Below are 13745 nucleotides of genomic sequence, written 5' to 3'. Positions count from 1 at the left end.
TGAGTGTTAACCCATGTTTTTTTGGTCCAAAATGAAATTTTTTATTTTTGCGAAGTATTTTCCATGAGCTTTAAGGAAAACTTTATAAGGTGCTTGGAAGCAGTTTTACAATTTATTAAGGAACAATTGTTTACTTAGTGGAATATTTAAGCCAAAAACTTAAAAAAATATGTGAAAAATACGATAGTGAGGACCAAAATGTTGTCAAATGGGGTTCCTGTAACATCCCACATTGCCCAGGGTAGTGGATCATGTAAGCCTTATATGTATATTCTCATCTCTACCTAGCACGAGGCATTTTGGGAGCTCACTGGCTTCGGAGTTCATAAAGTTAAGCGAGTTTACACGAGAGCAATCCCAGGATGGGTGACTCACTGGGAAGTTCTCATTTGAGTTCCCAGAAACAAAATTGTGAGGGCGTGGTCAGGGCCCAAAGTGGACAATATCGTACTACAGTGGAGTCGAGCCCGAGATGTGCTGGGGGCTCGGGCCGGGATATGACAATTTGGTATTAGTACCAATCCCTAGTCAGAACTGTGCTGACGAGGACGTCGGGCCCCTAAGAGGGGTGGATTGTAACATTCCACATCGCCCAAGAGAGTGGATCATGTAAGCCTTATATGTATATTCCCATATCTAGCTAGCACGAGGCATTTGGGGAACTCACTGGCTTCGGAGTTTATCAGAACACTGAAGTTAAGCGAGTTCGCGCGAGAGCAATCCCAAGATGGGTGACCCACTGGGAAGTTCTCGTGTGAGTTCCTAGAAACAAAACCGTGAGGGCGTGGTCAGGGCCAAAAGCGGACAATATCATGCTACGGTGGAGTCGAACCCAGGATGTGGTGGGGGCCCGGGCAGGGATGTGACAGTTCCACTCTCAAGAATCTCAATGGAACGTCTCACCTTAATTTTCAAAACTTCACATTGAAGCGAAGTTGGAAATAAATGAATTGAACGGTGATTTATGTACTAATTTGCAAAACCGACTAAAAATTGTGAGTGTTAACTCACACTTTTCGTGAAAAAAATATAGATTTTGAATTTTTGCAAATTTTTTTGTTTACGCATTAAATAAAGTTTTATAAGTTCTTTAGAAGCAGTTGGACAATTTATCAATACACACATGTATTCTTTATGGATTTTTTATGTGTCAAGTAAAAATATAAATAAACATTGTCGGATGGTGAGGGGATAGTCGAGTTTGAAAAATCACTAAAAGCCCCACACAAATTATTAAGAAGCTTATCGATCAACGAAAATGACACGAAAGTAGGCTTAAGTTCGTTACTTAGAAATTAGCTAAATCAATCTCAAATAGTGACTTATAAGTCACAGTTTTGTGAAAATTTCAAATTTTGAACATTTGCAAATTTTTTGGTTTACGCATTAAAGAAAGTTTTGTAAGTTCTTTAGAAGTTGTTGGACAATTGTTGATACACATAAGTATTTTTTATGGGTTAAAAGAAATATAAAAAAAATATAGTGGTGGAGACTAAAAGTGATAGTCGAGTTTGAAAAATCACTAAAAGCCATGCACAAATTATTGAGAAACTTATCGATCGAAGAAAATGAAACGAAAGTAGGCTTAAGTTCGTTACTTTAGAAATTAGTAAAATCGATCTTAAATCGTGACTTGTAGCTCACAGTTTTTGTTAAAAATTCAACTTTTGAACATTTGCAAAATTTTTTGGTTTGTGCATTAAATAAAATTTTGTAAGTTCTTTAGAAGTAGTTGGACAAGTTATTGATACACATAAGTATTTTTTATGTGTCAAGAAGAAATATAAATAAACATTGGCGGTGAGTGAAAGTGATAACCGTGTTTGAAACATCACTAAATACCATACACATTTATTGAGAAGCTTATCAATCGACGAAAATGACACAAAAATAGGTTTAAGTTTGTTACTTTAGAAATTTGCAAAATCGATCTCAAATTGTGACTTATAGTTCACGGTTTTTGTGAAAGTTACAAATTTTGAACATTTACAAATTTTTTGGTTTGCGCAATAAAGAAAGTTTTGTAAGTTCTTTAGAAAGAGTTGGACAAATTATTATACACATAAGTATTTTTTATGTGTCAAGTAGAAATATAAATAAACATTGGTGGAGAGTGAAAATCATAGCCAATTTTTAAAGACCACTAAATGCTTTTCACAAATTATTGAGAAGCTTCCGGTTGACGGATATGACACAAAACTAGGCTTAAGTTCGTTATTTTAGAAATTAGCAAAATTGATATCATATCTTAATTTGTAGCTCACAGTTTTTTGAAAAATGCAAATTTTGAACATTTGCAAATTTTTGGGTTTATCAGTTTATGCATTAAAGAAAGTTTATGAGCTCTTTAGAAGCAATTAGAATATTTATTAACACACCTAAGTAATTTTCATGAATTTTTAATGTGTAAAATAGAAAAATAAGTAGACATTGGCAGAGAGCGAAAGTGATATCCGACTTTTGAAAAGTCACTAAATGCCCTAAATATATTTTTGAGAACCTTATCGATCAAGGAAAATGGTACGGAAGAGGCTTAAGTTCGTTGCTTAGAAATTAGCAAAATCGATCTCAAATCGTGACTTATAGCTCATAGTTTTTGTGAAAAATTACAAATTTTGAACATTTGCAAATTTTTTTGGTTTGCGCAATAAAGAAAGTTCTGTATGTTTTTCAGAAGCAGTTGGACTATTATTGATTCACATAAGTAAATTTTATGTGAATTAGCATAAATAAAGTATGTGATAGCCGAGCTTTAAAAATCACTAAAAATTTAAGTTTTTGTGAATTAGCAAAATTGATCTCAATTGTGACTTACAGCTCAAAGTTTTTGTGAATAATTTCAAATTTTGAACATTTGCAAATATTTTGGTTTATGAATAAAGAAAGTTTTGTAAGCTCTAGAAGCAGTTGTACAATTTCTTGATATACATAAGTATTTTTTAATGTGTCAAATAGAGATATAAATAAACATTGATGGAGAGTGAAAATGATAGATAAGTTTGAAAAATCACTAAAAGCCCATTCATAAATTATTGAGAAGCTTATCGATCAACGAAAATGAGATGAAAGTAGAATTAAGTTTGTTACTTTAGAAATTAGGAAAATCAATCTCAAACTGTGGCTTATAGCTCACAGTTTTTTCGGATAATTCAAATTTTGAACATTTCCAAATTTTTTTGGTTTACGCATTGATGAAGGTTTTATAAGTTCCTTAGAAGAATTGGACAAGTTATTGACACACACAATTTTTAATGTGTGAAATAGAAAAATAAATAAACTTTGGCGGAGATCAAAAGTTACATCTGTGTTTTGAAAAATCATAAATTGCCCTGCATAAATGATTGAGAAGCTTATCAGTCGACGAAAATGGCACGAAATAAGGCTAAATTTCGTTAATTTAGAAATTAGCAAAAGTGATCTTGAATCGTGACTTATAGCTCACAATTTTTGTGAAGAATGCAAATTTTGAACATTTGCAAATTTTTGGGTTTTACGCATTAAAGAAAGTTTTATAAGCTCTTTAGAAGCTGTTGGACAAGATATTAATACACAAAAGTATTTTTTACGAATGTGTAACATATAAAAACAAATAAACATTGGGGCGAAAGTGATATCCGAGTTTAGAAAAATCATTAAATGCCCAATAGAAATTATTGAGAAGCTTATCGACGACAAAAATGACACGAAAGTAAGCTTAAGTTTGTTACTTCAAAATTTAGCAAAATCGATCTCAAATCGTGGCTTATAGCTCACAATTTTTGTGAAAAATGCCAATTTTGAACATTTGCACTTTTTTGGGTTTACGCAATAAAAAAAGTTTTATAAGCTCTCTAGAAGCATTTGGACAATTTATTAATACGCAGAAGCAAATTTTACGAATCTTTAATGTGTAAATTAAAAATAAAGAAACATTTGAGCAAAAATGATATCCGAACTAGAAAAATCACTAAATGCCCTTCTCAAATAAATGAGAATCTTATCAATCGACGAAAATGACACAAATGTAGGCTTAAGTTTTTTACTTTAGAAATTTGCATAATCGATCTCAAATCATGACTTATAGATCATAGTTTTTGTAGAATTTTCAAATTTTGAAGCAATTGGATAATTTATTAGTACAAAGTGGCATTTTTTGCGGACTTTTAATGTGCAAAATAGAAAAATAAACAAATATTGGCAGAGAGAGAAAATGATATCGGAGTTTTGAAAGCCAATAAATGTCTTATACAAATTATTGAGAAGTTTATCGATCAAGAAAATGACATGAATGTAGGCTTAAGTTGGAGAAATGAATTCTAAATGAGCAATGTTAGGTAGGCAAAATCTGCAAACTATGTGATATGTCACTAATAGGAAATAAACACGTTAACCAACAATTAAGTAATAATCCAATCATCAACTACCACGTCATATAATTTATAAAATTTGATTTAAATAGTTGATCTCTCAAGCATTACCCATTCGAAATTGACCATGGGCACATAAATACAAACCACGCACCATTTTTTTTTTTTTCTCACACATGCCTTTCAATTTCTATTCGTCGGATCGAATGAATTGAAAAAAATCAAATGCTAAAGATTAATAAGAGTGTATTTTTGGTTAAAAAATCATCATTATCAATACCTCGAATGTTCCAATAAACGAGCTTCACTTGGATGTATGTACTAGTACTCGTCGATCTGTCCTGGCTGCATCTTTTCTTTTGAGATTTTGAAAGCACAGGAGAAAAATCTTCTTCGCCGATAGGCAAGTATACCCTATTTTCGGTTCGAGGACCAAAACCGGGCGGGCCATCCAGTTCATCCACATTTACATCGGGTGACTGATCAGATAACAATTGCGCTGGTTGTGCAGAAAACGGGGGAAAACATCAAATTTTGTGACACGCTTGATTTAAATAGTAGGTTTCAGCCAATTTGAGCACCAGATTCTACTGGATCACGAAACTAATATAAGGCAGAATGACCATGGAGTCGGCAGGTTCATGACAGTGTTGCCACTACAGGACGACAAACGAAATATAAACAGACTGGCCACCATTAACGCAAGCTTAGTCAGTAATTAAACAGACAGACACCAATTGAGGTCAAGTAGAGCTTGAATTATGTCCGCATAGAAACAAGTCCATGTTCTTGACCTTTTCCCACCAACTCCAACCCTTCTTCCCACTTGCAGTGCCAAAATCCTTCACATTGCTATTACCTCTCTTCAGCCTCCGATTGATCTTCCCTATTTGGAAGCAAACCTCCAAATTCACTTCATTCCCGTTAAACTTGCTTTTGTTGTTTATGCTCCTCTCTTCTTGTACAAGTTGAGAGGACCATTGGTCTCTCTTCACAAGTTGCTCATAGTACTCCTTGTTCCTCTTCTCCAACCCATAGATCTGGCCCTGCAGGTCCTCGATTTTACGGCTAAGCATGCACACCCTCTGATCCTCCCTCACCTTCAGCAAACACCTAGCCAGCTCTCCAGCCTTCCTCCTCATGAACATGGACTCGGACGCGATGTCTTTGTTCTCTTCCACCAATGCACCCACTTTGTACCCCAACTTAGCATTCTCATTCAGTAGTATGAGCCTTTCGGACTCCAGCACCTCCAGCAAGCTCTTCTGCAACTTTATCTTCCTTGATGACTCATTGTATCGCCTCCCCATGGTGCTGGCCTCATCAAGTAAGATATCGCATTCCACATTCTTCATCACAACCTCCGCAACAATTGCATCCAAATCCAACACCAAGTTATCATCCCGGGCAGCAGCAAGAGATAATTGTGGCTGATAGGAGAGGGAACTGCCCACGTCCGAATCCATCTGGCTTAATGTATCACCATCGGCATCTTGTTGGTCATGACAGTCGTCGTAGTAGTCATTAACAATGATTGAGGTTTGGGAGGAGTGTCCACGGCGATGATTGGTTTTGGCGATTGTATGAATGTAACGATCAGATAATGTGACGTAGGCATTGTACAAGTCTTGAAGCAGAGAGAGCAGCTGAGGGCGTCGTTTGTAGTAAGCGTCGGCTCGTTCAGCGAAGGTGTCTCCAGTGTCTTGTTGGGCTGTGTGAGATGCCAGCATCTTCATCCTCTCTTCTATATCTGACATAATAACAACCAAGGCTCCGTTAATTTTATTTGAATTAGAATGCAGCCTTCCCTTCCGCTCATATTTGTTCAACATATATGAGATAGTTAGCCTAGGATGCATGGACAGCCAATTTCCAAGGCAAAAAAAATTCACATTATATGCTGAACAAACATATTAATCATGCAAATAAAAAAAAAAAAAAAAAGGAGTTTAAAAGGGAAATAAAAGATGGAGACTGAGCAGAGCACCTAATTCGAAATGAGAGTTTGAATTTCACAACAGCCAACAGGAGGTAAAGTAAAGACAGCAGCAGGACCACCAAATGACTAAAGGACCAATTTCCACCCGGGAGAACATATATGTCAGTCACTCCCCATCCATCAAGATATAAGATTCCCTCCCTCATTATTTCAAATTTGATTTTACTCTTGATACAAACTAAACACTCATATGTGTAGCCCCCTTCTGCATAGAATCAAAGTTATCGTGGGGGCTTTATAATTAAATTCAATATCGTATGAGCTTAAAATAAAATAAAATGTTAGCACCAATTCATGCAGAATTATTGTTAAAAAAAAAACAAACAAAGAATATTGAAACAAACAGATGGAAGGAGTTTCTCTCTTTTCTTGAATCCTATTTCTAATCCTAGCACGAGTTTGTATCATAGAGTATGAAAAATACGAAGGAAAAGGGGAAAAAGAAAGGTCACAGACTTCCTGCCTCGAGCAAATATCAAACAAAATCAATTACATACCACTGCAAGCCAATGCCCTTTTAGCCTACTAGACTACTCACTACGACTCTATCAGATCGAGTTTTGAAATTCAAACACAAAGGAAGATGGATGGACAGATAGACAGACAAAGATGGAAAACTCCAGGCTACGTACGTTACCTAGTCACATGACATCATCACATGTGGACTTTCACGAAAAACCTCCTAAAGCATTTCCATTCAATCATGCGTACGTTGTTCAATTCAATTACGCGTGCACCAAAACAAAGATAAAAGATTTATAGAAAATGACTGAAATAAAATGAGTCTGTAAGTGTTTCAATTCAATAATACAACATCATCATCTGAATATTTGTTCATGCGACATTGTATTATTAAACAGAAAGACCAACTGACGATCTTTTCATGCAAGTTGCCCGCCGGTCCACGAGTAAAAGTTGAAGGGAGAAGCGAAATGATTCAAGTGAAAATATTCCTACCGTCACGGACGGATAAGAGCCATGTGGGTTTCCGATTCATGGTGGACTTGTTGCTGCTGATAAAACTACTTGGACTTGGAGGAGCCGACGACACAACTGAAGAAGAAGGAGGATTTGATGAAGCTGCCGATGTTGTTGTTTGTTTCTTCACCGCTGTCGATCCCATCGGTATGTCTCAACCCTCCTACTAGGCTGCAATATCTTTATAAAAGTGAATAAATTATATAAAATTAATAAAAGAAAAGCAAAACATAACATAGCTTTGCTATTCATGAACAGTATAATCATTATGCAAACAGAAAGGGCAGGAGTAGGGTTCCGTCTCTGAAACGCATTTAAGACGGAGACAGTACGTACACTTGCATCTAATCCCTCGGACTCGTGTTTCTGAGAGAAGAGAGCAGAAGCAGCAGCACCACACAAACTTAATTCTTTGACTTGTAGTACAATACATTACAGCGCAGATCTCGAGGAGGGGGAGAACGAGCAATGAATTCGAAAAATAAAAATAATCTTCTTCGTTTTGGTTTCAAAAACGAGTATCAAACTGTTCATTTCGCATATGTATGTATGTATGTATGGTCATTGGTCACAATAACTCACAAGTATATCTGAAATTCTAGACATGGCGCGTGGGTTTGGAACAGTGATCATGACTCAATTCCCCATGCACAATTTTCATGGAGAAAAGTAATATTTATTTATATACCTACTGCCAGGAGACTCATCCAAATTTCTATTCTTTCGTTCCTTCTCACACACTCAAAAACAGACAGAATAACAACTAATAAATGGAAAGTTAACTAATTAAACAAATGATGTTGTTTCATTGTTTGTTAGTTTGTTTGTTGGAATCTCAATCACGAGTTCCCTTCCAAATTCTAAATGTTTATCGAATTTATGAATTAAGAGGATCAAAGATAAAAATTAACAGAAAATTTATGAAAATAAAAAGAAGTGGAGCACCATCCTAAATTAATTGTTAAGGAGTTAAAAGTCAAACCTTAATCAAAACACTCTTGAGATATTAAACTATGGAGACTCGGACTGTGTATGGCATTCAAAATTTCAAATCATGATGGCTTTCATACTATGCAGTGGTGCATTCATAAATAAATTAAACACACACACGGACAGAAAGAAGCCCAAGATTAAAAGAAAACAATGAACTGATATGCGTTGTGTATGTATACCAACAGTATCCTTTCCGGATTCATTTGATAAGTTTTTGTTTGTATTTAATTTTAAATAAAAATATTTAAAATGATTTATGATCGCACCATCTATAATGAAAAAAATATGATTCACGGATCCTCGGTTCGGATTCGTATGTATTTGTATATGTATATATAATAAATAAAGGAAATTAGAAAAGATTTGGACTGGTGTGTCGCGGATGATGGTATAAGAATGGGAAGTTGCAAGAAAGCATGAGAGAGAGAGTTACCTGCAGGTAGAGGCAGAGGCAAAGGCAGAGGCAGATGCAGATGCAGATGCAGGCCCAAAGAGAGAAGAGTAACGTATGTGAGAGTATGGTGAGTGACTCTCAGTCTGAGTTCTTGACAAGCAATGCCCAAGCAAGGCTCCTAATAATACTTATTACTTACCTTCATTCTTGATTAATATCATAATATGGACGGAGACCAGAGAGAATTCAAAGAGAGTCGGCGCGCTTGAGTGTATATCTATATCTATATCTATATATATATATATATATAAAGTGAGAAGCACACATATGTACGAAGCATTACACAGACTTCTCCCCCAAAACCGCAACTACTCTCTCTGTTTGTCTTTCTTTAGCTTCACTTTGACCACTCCCATTCCGACACGTGTACTCTCCCATGTACTTCCTCTCCTTTCAAATTTGTATTTTCAAATCCTCTTTTCCTTGCTACTTACAAGTTTAAACTCTACGAAGACAAAGAGACTTCCATGGACACCTGTCGCTGTAGCGTTTTCAAACCACTAATACAAAGTTATTCATAACACTTTCCGCGTGGCCTTGCATCAATGGTTAAAAACATTACGATGACGGTGACCTTTTTTCACCCAAGTCTTTCTCCCAATGTAACACATGTTTTACTTCGATGGTGAAAAAAGTCAGGCATACTATTGTATCTTGCATTGTTCCATAACATCCATACCATCTCATTTAAATCTAAATTCGTGGGTGTGGGTATGTCCACATACTATTCTTAAGTCATTACTCGTCTTTAAGACTACAATTGTGTTTCTAAATAATTCTCTACATTGTCTACGAAATTGAAAACATTAGTTTACAGCAAGAAAACAATTAAACCAGTGGGAAGGGCGGGGGTGAACCAAATACCAACATCAGACCTTCCTAATCCTTCTGTTTCCGCACCCGTCAATAGTCAAAAACAAATCTAAACAATTAAAGTGGTGTACAACGCAGCACCATCTCTTCAAATTTCTTCCAGTTGATTGTGGCGCTCCAGTCTTTCTTCTGTATTCTAACCTTCCACACATTATCTAGGCTGAGCATTTGACACGCACTTCTAGCATATCATGTAACAAGGCTACTCCCCATGAGCCCCGTATCTGCTTGCAACTTCTTCCCCTTCTAATAGCCTCTCCACTGCATCAGAAGGAAGGCCAATCATCTCAAATGTCTTCTCCCACACCTCGTGAGAAGTTTCAACATTATGCGATTCTTCTGAAGGATTCGTTGGACGGCAATCTTGAGAAATAAAGGCACAAACAGGAAAATCATCCGTTTTCAACAATTCACAGTACTCGGGAACCTGGGGATCAGTGGCTGCAAACAGAGCACTCCTAGAACCTGCACACAATAAATCATTACAATATTACTTTCACATTCCCTCCCTTCCCTTCTTTTTGTTCAGTTTTCAAAGGAGCATCAAAAGCTTCATTTATTGCATAGCAGTAAAACTCGGATCTGTTAAGTAGATCACCTAGGAGCAAGGTCAATAGTACCTGATAGGTTAAAAATTCATAATGTTATAAGTGATCAGGAAAAAAGCTATCATAAAGACGAGGTTTCATCCAAACTTTACAAGTCTAGGATGATCCCAGGGCTACTCAGAATAATCTCTGTTTCATTTTTTTATATTTACATTTTCAAATTTAGTAGGAAACATATATGCATCTTGCACATAAAAGAACAAGCCACATCTTCGTAGCACATATATGTGTTTCAGTTTCTTAGACATTCCTATCGACAAAGAGCTTTTTTAGCATTATTGTTGTTCTTTAGTTTAAAAACTCGTAGGTGAGTTTAAGCGAGTTCTTAGGGTTTAACAAAGTGAATAGGAACAGGATCATGACAAGAAGATGATGAGAAGAACCGACTTTTCAATTCTGTTCTGTCTTATCTTTTATAAACTTTATTTGGCCAACTAACAAGATCATGTGACCTTAATTATAGCCCAACTCTAGCTTTGCTAATTGCAGTAAAATACAAAATGATATTAGCTACTCATCAAAGATTATATTTACAAACCTTTCTTCTGGGGTGTCTTCAGTATCTTATTAAGTAAGAAGGTAAAATGGACAATGAAATGTAATAGCAAGAATGACACACCTTCTTGAGCACTAAACATAAAATAAGGTACTAGATGATAAGCAGCCTGAACAATCTTGGGTAGATCCCTTGCCTGCAATCAATTGAAACCCAAAATGATAAATAAAACTCAATATACTATATATGTAGAGAAGCTTTGAATATAAAATCTTCAAGGTACATAAAACCAATAACATGCAAGACTGTTAATTAAACTTTCATATAGAAACCTTGAAGGTATATCCTTCTTCATGGTAACAAAGAAGGGAGGCGGAAGGAAAGCATCAAGATACTTACAACATTAGTCTGGACAATTCCAGGTGAAACGCATACTACACTAATGCCAGATTCAGCAGGCAGACGCTTATGTAGGACACTACTAAACATAATCTGCAATCCAAATACAACTATGTTAGAGTAGTCGTGTTACAGCTCCGGAAATTATATACATACCACAGCAGTTAATTGACATTTCATTATGCGCAAGCGTTCAGCCTTGGATAATAAATGACCAGCTTTTACAAACGATTAGAGACATCAAAGCAGATGTTGAAACCATAAAAGGAAAGGAGGAATGCCAAAAAATAGAAGCAGATGCTATAGTTATAGCACCCAATTATCAAGCACTTGATCAATGTACAGGACCAAGTAACTAAAAAGATCTAAATAAAGACAGAGACACTTGTATTCCACACAGAATGGCTAACAGTTTACGGATCAAAAGGACCTAATTCCTTTCCACAGACACAGATAGGGAGGAAAGCTTGTAGCTCTTACAAGCTTGTTCCAGCTAAAATATGCAAAACAACAAACAATAAAGACTTCTAAGAGCACCTGTGCCAGCTTGCTGCTTGTGTAACCCACTAAGCTTGTAAATTTTCTTTTCCCGGAAACAACGTTCATGTCTTCTGTGTTAACAAAGCCAACATAATGCATCTATATAAAGAAAGACAGCATTCTCAGATCTATGTTATATAACAGTAAAACAAGAATATCAAACTGTGATATAAATTATAGTGCCAATATAAGAACTTAAGGATGCATCTACGGGTAGTTAGCATATACGCCGACTAGTTTTTCTTTCCATGTGTGTAAATAGGTGTGTGAAAGTTATATGTATCGTATATACCTAAAAAAGCATAAGCATAGGCGTGTAAATTCTTACGCATGATGATCATAGAACTTACAACGGAATTCAAGTTAACAATTCGACTCGGAGAGCCTCTAATGAGGGAAGGCAATAGCAAGACAGATAGCAGTGCTGGAGCCAGATGGTTCACTTGCAAGTGTTCTTCGTAACCATCTTTTGAAAACTTTTGCGGCTCTGAACACACCAGAGGCAGAGTATTCCAGTAAATGAAAAATAAGATCTGAAGAGACGAAGCTTTGAAATTGTGTAAAAATGTCAATAAAAGGATCAACCTCCAATTGAAAATATCCCAGCATTGTTGATAAGAACATGAAGAGGGCCCAAACGTGCATTCCATGCTTGGGCAAATCTCACGACAGAATCCAATGAAAGCAGATCAAGTTCCATTACCTATAAAGATTAAACAATATTATATATTTGCATACAATTAATGAAATCGAAGGTAGATAATTGGCGGTGGCCCTTGGGGTCTTCATAAGATACCTCAATATTGAGAGGAAGTCCCATTCCAGACCATTCATTCTGCCACTTCTGGATCAGCTCATTAGCCGCCTTCGTATTCCTCACCGCCATTACAACATGCGCCCCTGATTCCGCTAACTGCCTGTTCAGTTTTCATGTTCAAGCAAATCTAATTCAAACTTAAGAAATGAAATTGAGCAATGGGCACCAGGGTATCCAAAGTTCTCAGTAACCAAACAGAGGGACGGAGCCCCAAATCCCAATGCAATCTTGCAAATCGAGTTGATTTATTTATACTAAAATAAGCAAGCTAACAAGAAACTGAATTCGTGAATGTTTGGAGAGTTGAAAGAAGGAGAAGTAGGAGACCTGGCGATTTCGCGGCCGATGCCGCTGGTGGATCCAGTGACAATGCAAGTGAGATCGTTGACGGGAGGCAAAGGCATGGGGTTTTGCAAGTGGCTGGCGGTGATTCTCTGGAACAGCATCTCGTAGACCACATACAACCACCCTCTCATCCACGCTATCCATCCCAATCCCTCCTTATTCTTCGTCTTCACTTCCTCTTTCGGATTTGACGACGCCGCCGCAGCCGCCATCTCAGCCTCCTCTCTCTCTCTCTTTCTCTCCTGTGACGCGAGACAAAACAGTAGCTGGAGCCTCTGTGGCTATACAGCATATAGTGGCAATGGTAGACTGGAAGTGGTTGTTGCGACTTGCGAGCGTGTGATTCTGGGAAATATTTTATTTTATCTTTTTCCCCTAATTTGTGGTGACTTTAAAAACTTGGAAAAGCTGGAATGGGGAGTAGTAAAGAATAATCTAGATGAAGACAGAAGGGGCATAAGCCACCCCGCGAGCCGCGAGGTTTATTTAGGCGTTGGGCCTGCCGTGTGAAATGGTAGAGGCTTTATTGTTGTGGATGAGCTAGCTAGAATCTCCCCTCGCCTGGATGGCTTTGCTTTAGAGTAGAGACCCTAGAGAGACCTGTAGCCCAAGGTTTTGGGTTAAAAGGGTTCATTTCTCATGCTACGCCAAATTCTGAAAAGTTGTTTTGTTGGGTTACAGCTTACAGGGCATCATCGTTCATCAATACCCAATATAGAATAGACCACTAGTCTACTAGTGCCTGTTGGGACTCGGGACTCGGGACTCGGGAGGGAGGTGCTTTCAACCAGCTCATTAGTCATTACACAAGGTCACTCAACTTGAATGAAATCCAAGAGACCTTCAACTTTTGTATTTTGTCTTTGGTGGCAGGTGTCTGGCAGGCAGGGGCCCATT

At 37.0% G+C, this 13745-nt stretch overlaps 2 protein-coding genes across 8 annotated transcripts; both read right to left on the bottom strand.

Moving 5' to 3' along the window:
* Window positions 1-4895: 4895 nt before the first annotated feature.
* On the bottom strand, window positions 4896-8996 carry LOC137713734 (kinase-interacting family protein). Of its 7 annotated transcripts, none has more exons than XM_068453077.2 (3): window positions 8750-8996; window positions 7303-7503; window positions 4896-6096 (listed from the first exon to the last, which is right to left on the bottom strand). In XM_068453077.2, exons 2-3 carry the CDS (start codon window positions 7466-7468, stop codon window positions 5090-5092), a joined length of 1173 nt encoding a protein of 390 aa, XP_068309178.2. In that variant the 5' UTR covers window positions 7469-7503; window positions 8750-8996; the 3' UTR covers window positions 4896-5089. The 7 variants fall into 7 exon arrangements, with proteins under 7 accessions (XP_068309178.2, XP_068309179.2, XP_088540976.1 ...); XM_068453078.2 differs by having other exon boundaries at window positions 7303-7494; XM_088684850.1 differs by having other exon boundaries at window positions 7303-7494; window positions 8910-8985.
* A 433-nt stretch (window positions 8997-9429) lies between these two features.
* On the bottom strand, window positions 9430-13640 carry LOC137713242 (dehydrogenase/reductase SDR family member FEY). The gene is made up of 8 exons (XM_068452526.2): window positions 12831-13640; window positions 12483-12603; window positions 12272-12389; window positions 12037-12173; window positions 11684-11785; window positions 11147-11239; window positions 10871-10943; window positions 9430-10108 (listed from the first exon to the last, which is right to left on the bottom strand). Exons 1-8 carry the CDS (start codon window positions 13058-13060, stop codon window positions 9846-9848), a joined length of 1137 nt encoding a protein of 378 aa, XP_068308627.2. The 5' UTR covers window positions 13061-13640; the 3' UTR covers window positions 9430-9845.
* Between the last annotated feature and the right edge of the window lie 105 nt (window positions 13641-13745).

Source organism: Pyrus communis, chromosome 14 (assembly GCF_041283825.1).
Source record: "Pyrus communis isolate YQ-2024b chromosome 14, ASM4128382v1, whole genome shotgun sequence".
Taxonomy (NCBI): domain Eukaryota; kingdom Viridiplantae; phylum Streptophyta; class Magnoliopsida; order Rosales; family Rosaceae; genus Pyrus; species Pyrus communis.
The sequence above is the reverse complement of the archived record's forward strand: the minus strand, read 5'-3'. Positions and strand labels throughout refer to the sequence as shown.

Bases quoted from the DNA above. Each gene is read 5' to 3' on its own strand.
- LOC137713734 (XM_068453077.2), bottom strand. From the start codon at position 7,468: ATGGGATCGACAGCGGTGAAGAAACAAACAACAACATCGGCAGCTTCA. The intron at 6,097-7,302 runs GTAGGAATATTT...TTATTATGTCAG, and splicing joins GCTCTTATCCGTCCGTGACG to ATATAGAAGAGAGGATGAAG.
- LOC137713242 (XM_068452526.2), bottom strand. From the start codon at position 13,060: ATGGCGGCTGCGGCGGCGTCGTCAAATCCGAAAGAGGAAGTGAAGACG. The intron at 12,390-12,482 runs GTATCTTATGAA...TAATCTTTATAG, and splicing joins GACTTCCTCTCAATATTGAG to GTAATGGAACTTGATCTGCT. The intron at 12,174-12,271 runs GTTGATCCTTTT...TGGTGTGTTCAG, and splicing joins TGGGATATTTTCAATTGGAG to AGCCGCAAAAGTTTTCAAAA.